Source organism: Syngnathus acus, chromosome 13 (genome assembly GCF_901709675.1).
Source record: "Syngnathus acus chromosome 13, fSynAcu1.2, whole genome shotgun sequence".
In the NCBI taxonomy this organism is placed as follows: domain Eukaryota; kingdom Metazoa; phylum Chordata; class Actinopteri; order Syngnathiformes; family Syngnathidae; genus Syngnathus; species Syngnathus acus.
Window position 1 is genome coordinate 9598966 of NC_051098.1, and position 21999 is coordinate 9620964.

At 37.3% G+C, this 21999-nt stretch overlaps 1 protein-coding gene across 4 annotated transcripts in view; it reads right to left on the bottom strand.

The window, feature by feature from the left end:
- LOC119132165 (chloride channel protein 2-like) overlaps positions 1-15453 on the bottom strand; it is a 62530-nt gene extending 47077 nt beyond the window's left edge. For 3 of the 4 annotated variants that reach the window (XM_037267170.1, XM_037267169.1, XM_037267168.1), the window contains exons 1-2: positions 15199-15453; positions 824-974 (exon numbers count right to left, since the gene is read on the bottom strand). In XM_037267170.1, coding sequence (XP_037123065.1) covers positions 824-974; positions 15199-15249 — 202 coding nt within the window. In that variant the 5' untranslated portion in view covers positions 15250-15453. The remainder of the gene's footprint in view (positions 1-823; positions 975-15198) is intronic. The other variant, XM_037267171.1, reaches the window with a different exon arrangement.
- Between the last annotated feature and the right edge of the window lie 6546 nt (positions 15454-21999).

The following is a 21999-nucleotide window of genomic DNA, read 5'->3' on the forward strand; positions in this document are numbered from 1 at the left end:
GAAAATGTGAAGCACAATGATTTTTGCAATGTATGCGCATCGTGAAAAGAGTTTTACTTCCATACGAAATCTCAGGATTAATACCTTCGATTTTTTATCACACAGTATATGACACGTGGTAGTTGGACAAGTCATCACATCTATTACATGTGAGGCAAGCTGCTTGGGGGCAACCTTTACAATTATCTATATTTATTATCATTTATTTAGGATTACTGGAAGCTGACTCGTGTGTGTGAAACAGAAAAGGTTTTACATGAGATAAGACTTATTTGGGGACACAGGAATACATAAAGGTGAGATACCATATGTCAATGATGCTATGTGAATTGAGTATCAGTAGAGGGTGCTACATTTCCAGAGATAAGATTCCTGCACCAGGATGAAGGTATACGGAGCAGGATAGGAAGATGATCTTACATAATTTGTCACATAGACCAAGAGGCCATGAAATATGTCTCGTTTGCAATTTTGTGTCTTGGAAATGCATCCATTGTGCATTTAAGGACACATGTTCAAAAGGGATCATCATTGCTTTTTGTGATCAGATTAAGAGGCAACACAAAAGAAATACTGGTCAAAGTTTCCGCAGATTCACAGAGAAGGAAAATTGATAGAATATAGAATTTATTTTTTCTTCTATTTTAGAATTTTTCAAGAATTTATATGGCTCAGAATATCCTACAGCACAAAAAAGTGCAGTTAAAAAAAAAAAATGCTAACACCAACAAACTGGTCGTATATTTTAGAAATAGGAGCAGGCCTATTTAATAATAATGTGTGGCTGGTCTCTTAAGTACTAACAATGAGTCCTGACACTTACTGCGACACTTAGCACAGCGTCCTTTGCCATATTCCAGCAGGTCCAAATTTCGGCTTCGCTCACTGACCGAACGCCTCTGCCCACTCTCCCTCAGTCGAGCTGCTTCTTCTTTGGCGAACACCCCCAGCTCCTGGGTGTAGCGCCCATACATCTAGAAAAAGTCAGAGTAAAAGTTAATCAAATGAAAGGAAGAAAATACAGGTTGTTGTACAGTGTGACAATTAATATTCCAAAAATGTGTCCACAATATGGCCAAAAGGATTGTTCTCTTACCTAATTTAGGAAACGACGAGAAATGTGTGCGTAGTTTACATAAAACGGAACACAAAAGACAGATTGTGTGCCATTTTGTTTCTTTGGGTGAGATTACAGAGCAACCAGCGAAAATGACCAGAAAGACCTGTGTACCATGAGAAACAATTCTTTATATCTGGGGGTCGTGAAATGAAACGCATGGAATGAGCATAAAGATGAGTAAAAGCACACAAATAAATTTAGCATGGATGCCTAATTACATACAGCAAGGGTGTCAAACTCATTTTTTTCGTGGGCCGCATTGTAGACCTAGCTTCTTTCGGAGGGCCATTATGACTGTCAACCTAAATAAATGTATGAGCACCTCATATTATATACAGTAAAAGCTACAAAACAGACAAATAACTCGTTTTCAAATCAGATGAATAAAAACTTGTCAAATATTTAAAAAGAAGATATTAAAAGTGAAGACAATTTGCAATTCTAGTAATGACACGAATTTGACGCACAATTTATCTTCGCGGGCCACATAAAATGATGTGGCGTGCCGTATCTGGCCCCCGGGCCTTGAGTTTGACACCTGTGACGTACAGCCTTTAATAATGAATAAATAAAAGTTAAACATTTTTTTTAAAAAACACTGTGCAAAAGTTATTAAGTCAGCAGTGCAAGAAACAGGAAGTACCAAGTACCACTTCAGCTAGAACACCCCTCCTTCCTTAATGCTATTGGCCAGGAAGAGGGGCACCAGTCGCAACAACAGAATGAAGGACAGGTAAAAGGTCACAAAGAATGAGTACCATGAGATTTGCTGAGGCTTGATAAACAGACACATTAAATGTCTAGCCTTGGTGGCGCCTATGAAACACGCAGTTTGGTTTCAGTCAGGGCATCCAAGCAGCACACTCAGTTGTAATTTCCCTGGCGCACCAAGTATTTTAGGTGTCTTTGTTTATTGGTGTAACTTCAGGAGACAGATAAAGACAGATAGACAAACATGAAAAGGAGCTGTTCATTGACCTCATTATATCACCGTTGAAAAAGACAAAAACAAAAAGGAGCTATTCATTGCCCTCATTATATCACCGTTGAAAAACAAGGACTCAAGAAACAAACATGAGAATGGTGATGTTTCTGATCTCACAGTTTGGTAAGGCAAAATCTACCATATTTTCCGGGAATATTTATTTAATTTTTCAAGTCATAGAAATTGGATCTAAACAAATATAAACTTCATCTATCAGCCTACTCTGGCTCCATAAAATCCCTCAAAGCTAACATCTGACCAGGAGAGGAAAACAATCACATCCAACCAGAACAACGGGATTGTTGTGTATACTCCGAAATCTTCAACTGAGCCTGCTCTCTTGGGCTTGTTGATCCAAGATAAACACGATGTCCTCGACATTACCCTAACCAGTGTCCTTTAAGAAAGGACAGGCGCATGAAATCATTCCTGTAACGTCCGATAAAAACAGCACGGCCCTTTTTTAGTGAATTAATAAAGTCTGACTGTTATCACCCCAAATGACCAGAAGACTAACCCTTCACAAAAAATGAGTTTATAATGTTCATGAGATTTTTACTTCTGTGAGTGGAAAAGCACAATGCCCTGTAGCTTAAGAAACAGTGCAAGTGGTATTTAGCAATTTGTACATATATTCTTGAAATTTCCAAAACTTAAACCAAATTTGTAAGAAAATCAATATTTGTCAGTGGTAAACCAAGTGACTTACACCAGAAAGAAAGACGCACGTACATTGGGCCAACAATGTTTGCCCTTGTTTCAGTTCAAAACAAATGATTAATTCCTCATCTTGTACTCCCTCGACCCCCCTGCATAGCCTCCCTGTGATTAATTGCTCAATGATTTGTCATCCTTCCCACACAAGTTTGCTGAGCCAATTTGTGATGTTTTGCTCTACATTCTCTTCCTGAATTATTAATAGGCCAATTCGGATTTAGTTAATTTTCCAAATGGCCATCAAATCCATTTTTGTATAGCACTCATCCACTTTAGTGTTCTGAGGGAGATGGCTCAAGTTGCAGAATTACGACTAACCCCTTTCGATACCACTTGAATAACTCTGTCCACCATTTAATTTGTAACTCCGTGGATAAGTTTCTGCTGGTATGGCAAATAGCTGCTATCCACCCTTATTGACCTTTGTTTTCCACAGCTTCTCATTAGCTACGTAGAGCTGTTGAGAGCACAGTGTGCACCAAATCTTAATAATCTTATTCTTATCTGACAATAGACTAATTATCAATTATTTTCCTTTAATTATTAATACTAATTATTCATGTACTCCTCCCTTGCGGTGTATGGACACGCGAGTCTCAATGCACTGAAAAGGAGATCACCCCCTTAGAGGAAAATACTCATACAAACATATTAGTGATATTATAAAAGTAATTGTATACTTTTACCACGCAAGTACTCAGTAACAGTCGCTGCACAAAAATCTATATAACTGAAAAGTAACTACTTGGGATGTGTTACTGGTATCAACAAAAAAACTGTGTATTGTTGAGACTGAAATAGGGAAAGGTAAAAGGATGCACAATAAATAAAAAGTTTTTCTACGGCCCTGTGGGGGCACCCTAGGAGCCTAATAGAGGAAGTCTTGTGTGCTTATGCCAAACTGCCATGCCAACCTTTTAGGCCTCTCTTCCACTCACCCAGGGTTGGACAAGACTTCAAATAAAAGCAGGATGGATGAAGGACAGGAAAGTAAGAGGCAGAAGAAGCCACAGGAGGCACTTAAACAAAGTAGCATGAACCTGAGCAATAGAGTACACAAATGCTGAATGTGTGAGAGGGCGTTTGACAAATATAGCACTACTACCAGCAGAATTCATGTGAGCTGAATATACAAAAAAAATTTATGTCAAAGGATTGTAGAAAGCAAAGGCAGAGGGAACAAAAAGAATGCTGTGATTGGTAGACAAAACGACAAGGCCTTCAGACCTGCTGCCTCGATGAATCCAATTTGATAAAAGGATACATTAAAAGTGCAAATACATCTTGTAAACAATAGATTTATGCCCATTGTTATGAAGTATGTTCATTTTCTGTCAAATTAATTCTTAATTTACATTTAAATCGCCTGTACTTTTTATTAGTGCTTATGCAAGTAGCCTAAGAATAACTGTTTCCTTTTCCTAATAATAGGACCAGTGACATTCTCAGCTGTGCATGAATCACTGGTTGAAACACTTGAAAATGTATCCATTTAAAAAAGGAGTATGGACAACGGGGGTATATTTCGAGATTGAGAATTTTTCTGTTACTTTGTTCAGATTATAATTAGTGATGTATGATACTGATAATTTCTTGCTTTGAACGGCCGATACTGATAAACCTTTTTGTGTGTGTACTACAAATATACATATATGTAGGCTCCATCTTAAAGAAGAAAACATTTCAATTCCACCTTTCATGTAGTGGGGTCAGATGACGACATAAAAAAAAAGAGGTCAGTGTTTGTTTGTTTAATCATGAAATAATGCCAAATGAACAATAATAATTGGTTAATAAACAGTAATTGGGGAAAATGAAAACATTTGTAATACACTAACACAAATTTATCTGGTTATTTGATTAATCGATAAAATAATTGATTGAAAAATCGATTCTGACAGCCCTTATTGGCTGACATGAAAAGAATTACATTCAGTTAAATGTTTTATTTGTGTCGCTGAGCTGTATTTTTCAACTTCAGTGTCCTGCTTCATATTTAGGATTTGAACTTATATTATTTTGCACCACTTTATTTTGAACAAAGACTAAAACTAAGTTGCCAGTTTTGTTTTTTAGATGTTTTTAATTTATTTTCTTTACAGATGGATCTGATATCATAGAGTTGTTTGAATTTTACTTATTTCAGTTCTCTATTGCAGTCACTTCTTGCTTTTTGTCAGAAATGAACGAAGGGTTTTTAAAATGATCTATAATTGGTTTAAAATAAATCTCATGTATTGAAAGTGCTGATGGTATCAGTTACTTAGTATCAGTGAATACCCAAGAGTTGAGTATTTGCACTGGTATCGTTCTGGGGAAAAAAAGTGGTACTGAACATCGCTAATAATAAGTCCATCATTGTAATATATCATTGTCATATATTACACATACTTTGCCTCAAATTGCTTCTGCTGATAAAATTGAGTGAAACATAAGTAACAGAACAAACATGAACAGACAATAGTCCCAGTGAGAAAAGACGTGAGACAAAGTGAGAAGAGGCGGGAGGGAGACACATTTGCACACAATGACTCCCAGTGTTTCTCTCCGTGTCTTTTGCACGTGCTTGATCAGGATGTGGGACAGCACCGCCATGGCACTGCCCTGCACTGGCCCCAGTGCACACACTCTGGGCCTGGGGACGCTCTATCTGAAAAACTCATCACTCACGTCCGACTTCAAAAACACAGCTGTGAAAATATCAGGCCTAAGAAGGTGATGAAGAACAACTTGTTGACACAAATCTAAGGACAGAAAGCAACCAAAAAACAAATGAAGACTCTTGAGTTGCTGGTGGAATAATGGAGAAGAGAGGAAGGTGAAATCTGATAGTCACAACATGATTAGAAGATCATGTGAGAAAGGGGAAAAAAACAGAGACTATGAGAAAGTCAAATACCCAACCAGGTGGGAGGATAAACAATAGAAGACACTCCAAATGAAGGCTCAGAAATTCTCACGCACTCTGAGACATACAAAGAGGATGCAGAGGAGAGACACCGGTTAGAACCAAGGAAGGCCGTGTTTGTTTGTATTTATCTATTTATTTATCGGAGGTTGGTCCCTAAAAGTAAATTCTATCAAATGCCGATCCATAATAGCAATAACAGATTTACTTCCCCAGTCTCACACACATGCATGCATGATTGCACTCTCAAATGCTACAAAGCTTTTTCATCTTAATCATGCGCCTTCAGATTAGCTTGTTGAGATTTACACGTATAATCAAATATGCTAGCAAAAAGTACAAACATCTTGCATCGCTGACAAGGTTGACACAAAGAAGACCACAATTTGCACTTTAATGGGTGGTGTCAAATTCAAGGCCCGGGGTCCTGATCCAGCCCACCCTATCTTTTTTGTGGCCCCTAAAGGAAATCATGTATATCTACTTCAGGTTACTTGACAAATTCTGTTCCATAATTGACATTTTTCAAAACATTGAGAGATTGCAACCACTTTTTTGCTACCTAACCACTCCTAGCATCACCACGTGATGAACATTAAAATAAATATTAGGCTAAGGATACATGTATGTATTCATCAAATAGAAGACAGAGAATTTACTAACATTTCATACACTCGTGACATTTGTGGGACTAATGAGAATTGTTAACAGTGTCAACACCACCACCTATTTTAAAAAAGATTCAACCATCTATTCAAGAAACACAAATAACCATAATAATAAATACAAATCGAAATTGTACTCCAAAATGTGGGCATATTTTAAATCAACAAACAAGATTTCTGTATGTACCTATTTGTAATGCTAAATACTAGTACGGCCTGCAAAATTAATGAATTGATAGCTACGCTAGATCATATGACTCTGAACAACATTAGTGGGGAAATACACAGCACGGGCCTGACTAATATGTGGTGATAAGAAGAGAAAAGCTTCCTTGGTGACTGTCATCTTTGTGTGCTGAGATTACGATATGATTTATGGGATTTGTTTTTTTAGTCACAAGTGGAATCATTTTCCAGCACGTGGTCAATTTGTGGAAAAAGTCGGAGTTTAAAGATAGCTAACAAGTCACACAAGGTCATTTAATTGTTATTTTTTTTAAATCAAATACACAGTCTACATTGTAAATGTATACAACAATCTCACATGTACTTTATGTGTGAGTTTAAATCAGGGATGGGAATCCCTGGCATTTGATACATTGACACACAGGTTGCGATTTAATTTAAAAAAAAAAATTATATAGTGTACGTCAGGACGGATTGGTTCTATGTTTACTTAAATGGGCTATGATAGGTGAGACGACGGATCTCAATTCTCATCACAGATTTTTCCTCCTTTATACCATCATAACAGAAGTGACCAACAATAAAGAAAAATGAGATGAACCTCTGTAGCCTTGTGAAAAGTGCAGCAGTGCACATTTCATAAACCCCGGTGTTAACGGCGGTCTTAAAAAAAACAATAAGAAAAAGGTCTCTATTGTGACACTGCATTTAAATCATTGATGCCTATAGAAGTCAAATATCTATTTTAACTGGGCTAGCAGTGAATGAGTTATTGTTCACAACATTCGGGGAAAATTGAGCATCTGTGAACACTACTTTTCGATTGTTATGAGAATACAGAAGGAGCTTGACTGCAGAAATGCTATTTGATGAAAAGAGTAACACGAGAAATGAAACTAGAAGTATGATCTTAACGTTACGTCTGGAGCACAGTGTGAAAGCTCTCGCTCTTGGTATAAGTGATGAGCAACTATAACTCCCCATAAAAGATTCATAGCTTTGCAGTAGCCGTTCCACAACTTTAAAATCTAAGATATAGAAATCATTCTAGCTGTGCTGCACCCATCTATCCGACTCATCAAAGTCCATTTGGTCATAGCATATTTCAGATGTCTTTTGGTGAGTACACCCTGCATTCTGGAGATACTTTAACCACAAGACTGAGGGAATGCAGCACTAGCTTTATTGGTAAGACAATAATATAGGAGAGTAACACACCATGGTTAACTCACACAATGATGTGCACGCAAAGCATAGCCCCTCCCCACCACCAGAGCTGAATGCACAGGAGCTTGACCAGAGCCTGCCAGGAGGCAAAGGTTGGTGGGGACCCGTGGTGGAGACTTTGGATGTGCACCAGGCCCATTCCAGGGACCTCTGCGACACCACAGCGTTCACTATAGTTTTATAATCCAGCAGAAAACCCTCAAAGAGTGAATTAAAAAGGTGATGTTGAATGACACAAGGAAAGTTGCAGACATGTGGGTGATAAATCAACTGCAAAAAAAAAAAAAAATTTGAGGGTTTCGCACCAAGGTCAGAGGGGACCAAACCCTCCAATTTTATCAAGAAAGAAAAAAAAAAAGAGCATACCATTGTTTCACCTTCACCTGATCTTATCACGTTATACCCAGTTCAAACAATCTGACTACAGTCAATCAAGTTGACACTTTGGTGATTGTTTCAAAGCTACAGTAAGTCAAATACACTAAAAGTGTCAAATCAAATATGCAGTTACCGTATTTTCTGGATTATAAATTGCTCCGGAGCACAAGTCGCACCAGCCATAAAATGCATAATAAAGAAGGAAAAGACATATACAAGTCGCATTTTGGGGGGAACATTATTTGATTAAATCCAACACCAAGAACAGACATGTCATCTTGAAAGGCAATTTGAAATAATAATAGAATAGAGGGAACAAATTCAGCCTTAACAAGCTTTATCAAATTTAAGACAAATCTAGGAGTAAGGGTTTACATTATTATTGCAATGTTAGCTACTCTCTATATTTTAACAAAATAAATGTACCTATATTCCCCAATTTTATATATTAAACTCCTAATGATAGTGAAACACAAAGATTAAGATGGACACAGTGGATCCGTTTTGAACAACAAAAACACTTTGCGAATATGTTATTTAGTATATCAGATCAGGTTTTACAAGTTTATTTTGAAAACTAGTGTGGTTTGTTTCTTCTTGCCTAGGGCCTGATACACAACGAGCAACACAGCTGAACGTGACTGAAGTGAAGCATTGTAAAAATAAAATACACTTGGCAAATTTCCACAGCACGCCAATCAAATGATTGCCGCAGCAAAGGAGAAAACGCAAATGAATATTGGGTTTTGAGGGCATAAATGCAATATACTGTCCTGAAATGTTGTTTTAATTTTTACTCCCTTTCAGATTTTTTATTCTATTGATATGTAAATATCCTACGCCACAGTGGTAGAAAAGGTTTTGGAATTATTTGTCGATTTCCTACATCACAAAATCCTGGCATTTTAATATGGGTGTGTAGACTTTTTATATCCATTGTAGGAAATGTTTTTATTGTAGTTTTGATTATGTCCACACATATTATATACACACACACACAACCAACCATTTAGCACTTTTGCTCAAAGGCATCTCAGCAGTGCATGCAAAGCAAACTCTTGCATGCTGAAATAAGTTATACAACATATTTACAGAGAGATTAACTGTTAAACGTTGAGAAAATCAAGTTAAATATCTTTTAAAATAAGTTAAATCAAGTTAAATAAGTTTTAATATAAGGCTAACTCTATAAAACAGAAAATACAATATTGCTTTACTCATAGATGTCAGTGCGGTATCTATTTAGTGTACACAATGAAAAAAGATTAAATGAACATTCAATTGTGACTACACGAAAGCAAATCAATAGAACATTCAAAAAAGAAAGAGAAGAGAGGATCTATCCAAAACAAAAAAGTTAACAGTCTAGTCACACGCACGCTAAACTGAGACCCAATGGGGAGACTTTCAAACAAAGTGTGTCCTTGTTGGAAGAAAAGGGAACAGACTGTCATATAAATCTTTTTTCCGAGACTTATTTGGGTTAAAAATTTTAACTTCGTTATGGCATTCATTAAAAAAAAAAAAAGTCAAGTTAAAATGAAACATTTTCCCTTTGACATTTTATGCACATTTAATATTTCAAATGCTATCATGTTTTAAAACATCAACATTATTGTATGCAAAAACAGCTGATAAATGAAACTTTTGGTAAGTTAAATATAGAAACAATATCACTTTTTTGTAATACAGGAACTCTATCTGACCATGTGATCAGGAGTCCTTGATTAAATCACAATCAAAAAGTACTAAAAAACACTTCAGTCATGCAATAAAATACTGTAGGTGGATAGATGGACAGATAATATAAAAAGTGGACGTAAAAAGTCTACACACCTGTTCAAATATTCAATGTTTTTTTGATGAGTTACAAAAAGATTAAGGAAGCGCTTAAGAAAATAAAGAATTATTATTTTGGAAAAAAAAAAAGAAATGATTCCGCAATGCCATCACAAGATTGTGTTTAACACCACATCCTCTTTTGTTGTGACAAATATCTGCATGAGTGGATGGTGATGAAATCCTTCTGGCTCAAAAAATAGTTTTTTGTAGATAACATCATTTGGTATTCCATTTTTGTTTGTTTGCCCTAAAATTGGAAATGGAAAATCTTTGTACAAGGCAATAAATACTATGAGGTCCACTGCAACTTTAAATATAGTTACAAAGAAAACTATTAATACTTCCAAGAAGGTTGTATTAATAACTAATTGGTTTGAACCGGGCAAGTTTAAAAGTCAGAAGTGAATTAGAATCAGTAAAAGCTGAGAAATTATTGATGCAAAGTGAGGACTTTTTTTTAAATTAGTAAATGTATATAAATTACCATACATTCCTGTCTGGATCTTTTAAATGATGTGCAGTTGATATGTAAACGAGATCATATGATCAAAAATGTGTTATCAACAAACACAGTTCCCAATTCAATACAAACAATAGATTATAAACTGTACTTTGAAGGGCATGCCACCTCTTCAAGGTTACCCTCTGAGAGCTTTCAGTGTTTTTGACAGATGCAGTTGATAACGTCCAAACGACACCAGTTAACACAGAGCTCCAGAAATTGAGAACACAGTAAATCAGTTTCAGTGAATTTCGCAAATGTGTTAATTTAAACTAGCGGTCTCAAATACTGCTCCTGCATGTTTTAGATAATGCCCTCCTCCAAGACACCTGATTCAAATGATCACATTCACTATCGGGATCCTGCGGAACTGAAGTGCCGCATACTGTCACTGATTTGTAAATCTTGGGTAAATGACGGAGCAAGCCTGCAAATTGGGGATGGGCTATTTACGCCTTTATTTAAAATGCCTATTTCCTAATTTATACCAATACATAACATCTACACATGCAGGACATTTTTTTTTTTCTAACTGCAAACTCGTTGAGATTAGCATGTCGGTTGGCCCTTTGTAGAATTAATTGCTCACCCTTGTGCTAAACGTTTGTTACTTCAAGCAAATGTTTTCTTTTTTCATTTGTTTGTAAACATCTACAATTGAAACCTGTCGTTTATTCACGCGACAATTGCTCAGGGCAAACATTGAGCTGAATTGATCATTTTGGCAAACAAAAACAGCCAAGCCCATCCTTTTTACCTGGGGAAAATGTTAGAAGCTTCTGCTGCTTATCTATGCTTAGAGCCAGCAGCATGTTCTCAGTTTAGCTCTTGAACAAATATTGCGTAAACAGACTTTTTTTACTGGCATCAAAAGAATGGGTCAAGTACTTGTCGACCTGACATTCTTCCGCGGATAAATAAATATCAATAACAAAATAAAGAAAAGAAAGTCAATAATGAATGGCAGACTTTCAGAGAACATCAAATTTCCGAAATGCCATTGAAACCTTTCAAGACAAATGGCTAAGGACGCACGTACAATTAATTATTAATTTTCCATTGCTCTTTGCCGTATATTTTTATTGGACTGTTGTATTGTTCCAGAGCTAGTAACTTCTGTAAGGAAATAGGTATGAAATAGGAATTAAAAAAAAAAAAAAGTTAAAATAGTAGTATGTCACAGCATAAAGAATTCTTTATCCATGCTTTTATCTTCAGTAGACTTGTTCTTGTAACAGTCTTCTGACTGGACTCCCTCAGAAGAGCATCAAAACAGCTACAGTTCATTGAGAATTCGGCAGCTCTGGTTCTGACCAGAACAAAGAGATCAGAATGTATTACTCCAGCCCTAAAGGTTTTACTCTGGCACCCAGTCAGGTGTAGGATAGAATTACACCATTGGTCTATAAATCACTGAATGCATTAAAGAAATGTTCATGGAATATAAACCCAATGGGGTTCTGAGCTAAGAAGACTCAAGTCAATTAATGTAGCCCGGAGTTTAAAGACAGTTTTATTCCTACATATCGCTACTCCTCCACCACTTTTGTTATTCCTATTAATATTCCTGAATTCATAAACTTCCAGCTCAAAACCTAACACTGCTCCAATTGTCTCGAGTATGAAAATAAAATCTCAGAAGTGACCACTACGCCAGCTTTGTTGCATGCAAATGTTTACAAGCATGTCATTTAAAGGTATTACCACCACCTCCTGCTATTTTATTATTTTTAAACAACAGTAGGTTACACATTGTTGCCACGCTGTATCAATGATTGACAAGGCAATGTGATTCTCAGGTATTGTATAATTTCAAAGTGCTTAAAGTCCAGAACCTTTTAACTAAGCCTCTAGGCTGAATGTCACGTGTCAAGGCAAACCTTAATCTACATATGACGACATTATCAGAGCTTTTTCCTGCTGTCACATATTTAGGGTACAGATGCTGGATTAAGGGTTGACATAAACCAAGGATTTGCCAATTTATGACCCCTCACATCTAATTATCAAAATGGGGCAAGCTGCAACCGCAGTTGCATGCTCATTTATCAACTTGTTTTCCAAAGAGATTTCTTTTTCCATTCAGCCCAAAGAAGATTTATGTGGTTAAAGGTCACTGGAACTGAAAGACACCCAGCTTCACTTTTGGGTCAAGTTCGTCCAAACTGTGTTTGCTAGGACTAAGATCATCTTTAACACCGTATTCTTTCAGCTATTCCTTTCTGGAGCTGACTTTGTACACTGGAGCACACTTGACCAGTCAATGACCCACAAAATATAGAATAGTGCAGAATTGCTTTGTTCAGTAGCTACGTTTACAATACGTCAACAATCGCAAATGCAAAGGTGCAGTTTCATTAGGAAGTGTTCACAGAAAAATAATGCTAATGTTTGAAGTAGAAATGGACACAGTGGTGTTTTGTTGATAGAATTCACCACGCCTACTTCTTCTGCTACTATTTCCAGTGTATTTGGTCAATCACCGCATGTCAAAATGATTTGCTCTGATCGAAAGTGTGATGCATGAACGCACAAGTCCTATCAATAGTTTTAGTGTCCATAGAAAACAGTGCATCAGATCATAATTTTAATCCAAAATCAGATTGGATTGAAGAAATGTTGTCCACATAAACGTACCAAATGGAGAATTCAACTTAATTGGTAATTAAAGGCTTCTAACCCAACCTCTAGTTATTCAAAAAATGAATTGCTACAACACTAAGATCACCCACATTTGAGCACCGACTGCTCCAGCCTTCAATAAATTGTCAATACAGACATCTCAGTAGGCAGCCATAAAGTACTTCTTACAGTCCAATTACAGTGAATTCTTTGACTCAGCTGCCCACAAGAAACCAGCACAATTGCCAGTTTCATACAAAGAAACAATGTTACTACAACCAACAGGGAGCTGATGACAGGCCTAGAGAGAGCCCATTTACACTATTGGAGTTTATTATTATAGAGTTATGTATTTGTTTCGATTTTGATGCTTTGCTTATCCTCAAATTATCAGCAGGGTGATGGACATTAAACAAAGAGGAGGTGCAGGGGGACCTTTCTTTAGCAAAAGCTGCTTGTGCACGTTTCTCTGGTCAGAGCATGAGACCCTGCAGGGTGACGGAGCGTCCACTGCTGAATCAGCAGGTAGCACATTGTGTAATCTCTCAAACACACAAATACAGATTAAATGACACACTGTGTGTGTGTGGGTGTGCATGTGCGTGTGTGGGTGCGTGTGTGCGTGCATGTTTAAAGGGCTTTCTGCAGGGGAAGTTGTTTAAGAAAAGAAAACTGAGGCAATAAATGTGTTACAGTAGTGTCTTTCTAAAGGCTTGGCTTTCAATTGCTCAATGGCCACTGTTGGCCCATAAAACAAGTCTACTGAAATAGAAGATTTTTCAAGCCTGTCAGAGGTTTTGTCAGTAAAAACTCTATGGGACATTTAAGTGCAAGTGCACACTTGCACACAATGGGTTTGACTCAAACTCCATTCTCTAGCATTCTGGGGGACCAATTTTTAGATCCAAAGTGAGACCACAAATGTTGCAGGTCAACTATAAAAAGATAGCATGATTAACTGATAAATATTTTTATTTCAAATTTCAGTAAATATTGGCAACACTTAAAAATTTTTACGAATGCAAAATACTGCTACCCCAAAATATATACAACACTGCAGACCACAGTAGAAATGTTTGAATAAGAGAATTTTAACCTGGAATTAATTAATTCGAATAAATGTTTTCTTTGAGAAAAAAAATACACACATGAAAATATGTGTTATACTTTAACACAGGGGTGTCAAACTCATTTTTTTCACGGGCTGCATTGTAGTCATAGCTTCTTTCGGAGGGCCATTATGACTGTCAACCCAAATATACGTATGTATGAGCACCTCATTATATACAGTAAAAGCTACAAAACAAACCGAAAAATAACTCATTTTCAAATCAGACGAGTAAAAACTGTTAAAAATGAAGACAATTTGCAATTCTAGTAATGACACGAATTTGATGCACAATTTGTCTTCGCGGGCCACATAAAATGATGTGGCGGGCCGTATCTGGCCCCCGGGCCTTGAGTTTGACACCTGTGCTTTAACAGGTTCTGAAGCACTACATTAACTTTTGTACCCACCAAACATATAAATAAGGCTTGTGGTAAGGATTGATTTTTTTTTTTTCTAGACAGTTGTTAGAGTGCAAATTTGGCCTTGGATGTTATCTCTTTCCAATATGATATGAGACATTTATCAATATCATGTGAAGGAGTCAAATCCAGATGTTATGCATTTAGCTCGCTACCTGCACTGCAATGCTTTTCGTGTTTCTCTTTATTATTTGAGTCGACCAAAACGTCACATGCCAAACGTAAGCGTACGAATAGACCATGAGAAAGCATTGCAACTTTTTTTAGCTTCAATCCGTCCATTCATTTTCAGCAGCTGCGACATGCCGGTAACAAATTGCATAGAAAAAGTTCTATTTTGACGTCGCTACTTCACATGCGCATTGAAGCCGCCTTCATATAAATGTTGATGTGATCCGCTGGAATCGGCAGTGTGTTCGGTGAAGATCGGCTTAATCAACAATTGTGCAGAAAGTAACATTCGTGTGTGTTACCGGCGAGCAGGAGATCGGTGGGAAGCATTGCACTCCAACTCACCAGAGTTTGTTCATACTGCAGCGCCCGCTGGTCGGAGCCGTCCCCAGCCATGGTGAGCTCCGTGCAGCCCGGGTGAAAGCTTGGTGCTTGGAATTGAGAGGAAACTGACAGGCGACAGCGACGTCTCACTGTGTGTGCAGCGATCAGAGCATTTGACCTGCTTTAAAACGTCAGATTAGTTCGAAATCAAACTCCAACTCAGTACTGACTGTTTCCTTCATTTTATAGTCTCAAGTCCCGGCCGGAGGAGACTTACTTGTGAGGCGGGACTTTGGCTCACTGAGGTGGGTTTTGACACTCCCATCTGAGATCAGCACAATTAGCATACCTCCTGCTTGATTTGTTGTTTATATTATTTGATTTTATTTATGTATATATTGTACATGTATTATTGTGACTTTAAGGAAAAGTATTTTCAAACAAACACTTCTTTTTCCGACTGTCAGTAATATGAGCTTGATTTGTTGTTTATATTATTTGATTTTATTTATGTATTTATAGTACATGTATTATTGTGACTAAGGAAAAGTATTTTCAAACAAACACTTTTTTCTCAGACTGTCAGTAATATGAGTAGCACTAAAATAAAAATAAAATAAAAAATCAGACCTCTCTGGCTCCAATGTGTAACGCTAATTTGCAACTGGGGGGGGGGGGGGAACAGGGGCGGAGCTACGCGGTGGCCAGGGGTGGCCATGGCCTCCCCTTTAATATCTGTATGTTATTTGTGCCATTATCACATGGATGTGGTATTGTTAGACCCCTTGATACGTTGCCACAGGTTATTTGTATTGATGACATATTTAAAAGGGGGAGTCAGCACCAATATTTTTATTATAGTTGTAATATGTTTCATGCTTCCCCACCAGTCCAAACACAATATTCTAATAAATTGTGTATTTGTGGAATATGAATTAAGTGGCAAAATCCACCTCATGGGGCAGCTATTTTTCCACTTCCCGTTGACTGAAAATGACAGTCACAGTTGCTCAGGTAATGACCAATCGCGGCTCATCTGTTTTCTGAAGCTGAGCTGGTGATTGGTAATGACCTGAGACTTGAGCTTCTGTGACGTTATTTTCAGTCGACAGAAATGACCAGTCCCTGAGATGGCTAGAAATGGGTGGATTTGATCACAGTAACCAAATCTGTACGGACTGCAATGGACACTAAATGCACCAAAGGTGCGATGTGTGTCTGGAAATCTGCACTCGTGACTATGTGAAACCCTTATCTAAATCAAAAATCAATTAAAGTGAATTAAATCAAATTTGGTCATTCTGAATCAAACTAAATTGATTTGGGGAATCAGAATTGATAAAAAGATAAGATAAAAAAAGTATCTAACATTTTGTCATATTTTTAGTTTTTCTTTTTTTTTTTTTTTACAAGTCTCCGGCATTAGTGTCAAAGATAGACAGACACGGAAAATGTGCAGGCTATCTGCTTCAGGTCTTTAAGGAATGAAGAAATCTCAGTATCTTCTCAAAGTAGGACTGCATGATGATGTTATTGATAGGTTTATCTCTATTTTACCCAGATAGAAGTAAATGCCACGATTGGAGCCAATGAATCTCTGTAATCCAAATGTTGAGTTAATTTCAATTCTGGGTTTTTTTTCTTTAACGAGTGTATTTCTCCTATTCATTTATTCATAACCTTTGGTGACCAGGAAAGCTAATTCTATCACGACGTAATACACATAATCACAAGTGAGTTAAACATCACTGGGAAAAAGGACTCACTCTCTCACGGCTGTGTACAGCTGTGGTAGTTCATCAAACCGGAACAGGGTAAAATGTTTCTGGTGCTTCCATGACAGATGTGCAATCACAGCATTTTGTGGTTATGTGCATTGGCAACCAACCCAAATTCCAACTATTAGCATGCTTCAAATTAAATTGCACGTCTAACCAAACCCATTTTAATAGAATAATTAACTTTAACACATTCAAAAACTGAATTTCAAAACAAGTGTATGTAGAGGTGAACTAAACCATGCCTGACTGGCAACATAACCTTCACGAACCAGACTGGACCCCCTGACGGATACTTTTGGTCCGTGGACAAAGTACTAATAAACCCCAAGAGAAAAAGTAAGACCAAAATTAAGGCAACAGTTTCTATCATGGGTTGGAAGGAACATAGATAAAGATCTCAAACACATGATTTGTTTGCCCTTCCAGAGAAACTGAAGTGTTTGGTGTTCTTTTGTTAGCAATCTAAGAGAAGAAAAAAAAATACACATATCCATTCATAGCTGTCAGAAGGAATGTGAACACAAGATTGAAGACATCAGAAATACGTTTTTTTTCCACTTAAACAAATTGCTTTGTGTGGAGAAGGTCAATCATTAGACACAACCTGCTTTGTGTGAATTTCATTTGAAGGTGGTAAACCTTTGTAGTGTATCGGCGTTATCGTGCATTGCACACAGGGTTGCTTTCTTCAAACCCATAATGGCTTCACTTAAAACATTCTGGAAAATGACTGGGTGGCACATTGCTTTGTGTATCGTCCTCACAGCTCTCACCTCGGACTTTTCGGACTCATCATTTAATATTAATATTTTAACTTGCTCAGAGGTGAACATGTGAGTTGACTGTTTTTCCAAAGTCAGTCTGAGATAGACTATGACTCAGAAAAAGGACAAATGGAAAATGACCGGAGGTAAATATTTAGCAGAAACTCCAGTTGTCAGTTAATTAATGCACCCCGCCCCCTTTTTTTTTTTTGTGAATTAGCAAATTGGAATGACTGGCTGCAGATGATTAGAAAAAATGTTTTTATACTTTTAATGTGGATAATGTCAGATTTACTAGAACTTGTCATGACAAAAATGCAAACTTTTTGCAAGATTTATAGACATGAATGGACTAACAAATGGCCCTGCCACTGAAGCCAGAGGGCAGCCATTTTATGTGGCTGACCTTCACTATTTGCATCGATTGTTCAGAATATATCTCAGTTTCGTGAATTGTGACTCACCGAGATTATGTTGGCATTTCACAAACAATGTTTTCCTGATCAGATTTACATTCATTTCATTGTTGATAGTTATGACGGCATGATGTAGGCAAATATTTGTGTAGCATTCAAAGATATACGTAGTTTAAAAGATTGATTAATTAATCATATTAATCTTAGAGATGAAATAGCACTTCTCCCAGGCTTATTTCATTTATATGGAGTGGGGTTTTTTTTCTGTGGGAGATGGTCAGAATTGTCTCTTTGAATGTTGTTGCTGACCCCTCAGCTACTGTGTTCTGATTCAAATAATCAGCTCATCAGGAGGCTTTAAAGAAGCCTGAATTTGATCCTGATCATTTTAATGAGGTGTGTTGAAGAAGGGAGACATCTACAACATGTAAGAAATTGGCCGTCCAGGACGGGGTTTGGACACCCCTGCCATACAGCAATCACTGACCAGCAGGGAGGAAAATCACATGACTACTCCCAATAGTACTATTTGGGGAATAAATACGCGTGTTTGATCCAAGAAACCAAAGGCATCTCAGACATCATCCAAAACAAACAGGCCTATTTAATAGCAAGAAAGCTATTCATAATAGCCAATGTCATTTATCATTCACTTATTCATCCTTGATTATTACTGCTTGCAGCCTTTTTTGGTGTGTTCACAAATAACACCATGATGAAGCTGGTCATGATCTGTGTTTTGTATCTCTTTTGGTTTTTAGTTTGAAATGTGCACAGTCTAAAGATTATTTCTATTTTCTATGATGTGATTTAGATTTGTTTTGTTTTCCTATGTCTCCTGTTAATGCCTTTATGTCTCCTTATGTCTATATCGTCAACATATCAGCGCCGTCCTGTCACAGTGATCAAGTGTGACTCATTGTCTTGTCAGTCTGTGTTTGGTTCATTTTTCTTTGCTCGCTTCCTCTGACCATTGTCATGTCTTTTTGCAAATTACCTGTGGTGGTGCGTTTTGTTCCCAGGGGCTCATGGAATTTTTTGGGGGAAATTTATCATTTGGTATTTTTCTTAATCCTGCATTTCAGTGCCTTGCTCTTCTGTTAATAAATACAATTTTCAAATTCCCTTGCTTTTCACAACTTGCTTTCCTGCGCTTTGGTTCGCGTGCCTTTTTGGTTGAACTCCGATATGGGAAAAATCCAAAATGTTGACATCTTGACAGTGGCTCATCAACCACAAATCCACTAAATTTGGAGTCTGCAAAACAATGTGTATCAAATTGAAATTTTGTGTAATTCTTCAAAAGTGCATACACACTCCTCCCTGCCTTAGGTTTTGGCCAACTAAACGCTTTGATAGATTTACATTTACATTATTTTCTTAAGTTTAGCTGTGCAGATGAGTCAAGTCAAGTTTATTTATTATATAGCCCTAAATCACAGACAAGTCTCAAAGAGCTTAACATGTGCAAAATTGATAATTATTCTCAACATCCGCTGATCTTAACTCCCAGAGGCAACGGGACCTCCGTAAATCAAATAAATCAATTTTTGCAATGTATGAACAGGCCCTTGTGACAATGTGAACATGATTCAGTTGGCTGTGTCTAAGAATTAAACTCATTAGTCATGGCTAAAATTGCTAAGATGGCAACACTGACTGCAGTTTTGTAAACCAGCACCTCTCATGTTCCCATCCCTGCTGTTATGGCAACATTGCCCGTCCATTGGTGACAATGTATAAGTTCTAAATATAACTCAGTACAGCGCACCTATGACCCTCATGAGGGAAAGTGGTTCAGAAAATGGATGGATGAATTATATTCATGGAATGGAATATTCAAAATACCAAATAATTCCTATGGCCTTTAGAGATGGATAACACACTTAGAATATATGTAAATGCTCTTGCTATAAAAAGTATTCATAGGAAAAATCCATTTCATTTTTCCCTATATGTCAACTGGAAGCTCTTTCATAGAATATACAGTATACTTGATAATCAACCATACCAGCTTAAGGAAATACAAAGTAAGATCCTATTTCTTTCCTTTTACACTCCTCTCTTCTGGGAAATATTTTTCATCACTCAAGGTATTATCTACAATAATACTACAATTAAAGCAGCCCGACTTATTATTTTCAAACACCTTTACATTGGTCACGGAAATTCATCAAATTAATAGCGCTAAGGTTTACGCGCTAGTCATTTAGTTCGGTCCTTATATTGTCCATTTAAAAATACTACTTGAAAATGTAATTCTGACAAAAAAAAAATTGGGGTCCACGACCAAACCACATTATACAGAAAGTCGCATAGGATCGAAGCGAGTAACATCGACATTTAGTTGTATGTTTCTGAGCTGTGAAACCATCAGGAGCCAACAGGAAATACTTTTACAATTCCAACCTTACGACACTCTATTGGAGTCAGATAGCAAAAAAAAATTGCGATTTTTAAAAAGAAAACACAATCAATTATCAGCCATGTAACAAAGGATTTCTCATTTACGACTTGTTTGATTAGTTAAATACAAACATAGACAGCTGACGTCAAAGCAGTAAAATTGACTGATAACTATCCCCTAAAGTTACCTGCATATTTGCTGGCACACTCAATGACTATGCAGTGTGTGCATGTGCTGTGCACGTTTGATCTCAACCAATAAGTAAGGGAAGTCAAATTTATTTGGATTGGCAAATAGGTTTGAAGGTACTCTCAAGCACGCAGAAGTAAATAGCCTGTTGCATTGTAGGGAAAGAATACCGAACGAAAATCATGCATGGAGACAGATGAGAGGCGTATCGAATGCAAAAAACAAAGTGATGATTGGAAACAAACAGGGACACTTTTTGCCAGGACAATCCACATAATTCAACCATGGTCTATATCAACGTGAGGAGCCCAACCTGTTAAGCCACACGCACAATTCTACACACTAAAACAGTAGGGGTCCCCCCCGGAGAAACATGAACACACAGAAAGGTTTCCTAAAACTCTCTTTCAGAGCAAGGTTCCACAGGAGATGTATAGTAAATAAAACATGACAAGTTCTCAAAATTCTCAAATCAAAAACCTCTACTGCTCTCTTCTATTCTTCTCTATTGTACAGTATCCAAGCAAAACATCGAGCACCTTTGTGCCTGTCTGTCTGTTCTTTCCATAACGGACACGTGTACACGGTGAACAAATCATAAATGTCATATTTAGAAATCAAACTCATTTCTAAGGAATGACCTTTCCAACAATGACATGTCTGCTTTTTTTTATTGTATTAGCAGCTGAGTGTAGACATCATTCTGGACCAGTGCGCACACAATGTTTATGAACAAACAAAGTCTGCGCAATATGCGGGAGGAGACGGAAATCCTGGCCGGACGCTGCCTGTTCTTTTCTGGTGTTTGCTGTCTGGAGTCACACGTGCCTGTAGATGTGAAAGTTGAATTTTACATCCCAGGAATATTGAAGGTTGAAGGAATGCTGAACAAAAGGTTGGTGAGAGTGCTCTACAAAAAGTGTGATTGGGTTTGTCTCCATGGAGATAATTGATCCTCACCAGTCACCAGCATACCCTTGGCCCTCATGCGATCATGCCGGTTGCGTGTGCGGCATGTTGCGTTCTCTGTCTGTGGGCATAGTCCCATCTTATTACTTTTTGTCAATATTTGCATCACGTTGTCTTCAAGTTGTCCATGTCAGTCCTTGGTTGAGCAAGGACAGAATTTTACAGAGGTTCTGATTTTCCTTCTCTTGAGAAGCTCAGCGAGGCTAAGTACATTTACTAATGGAATGGCTTGGTAAGGGTTACTGACTTTCTTGATAAGTCTTTTAATTTAGCATGACGTATTGCACTGCCCGCAT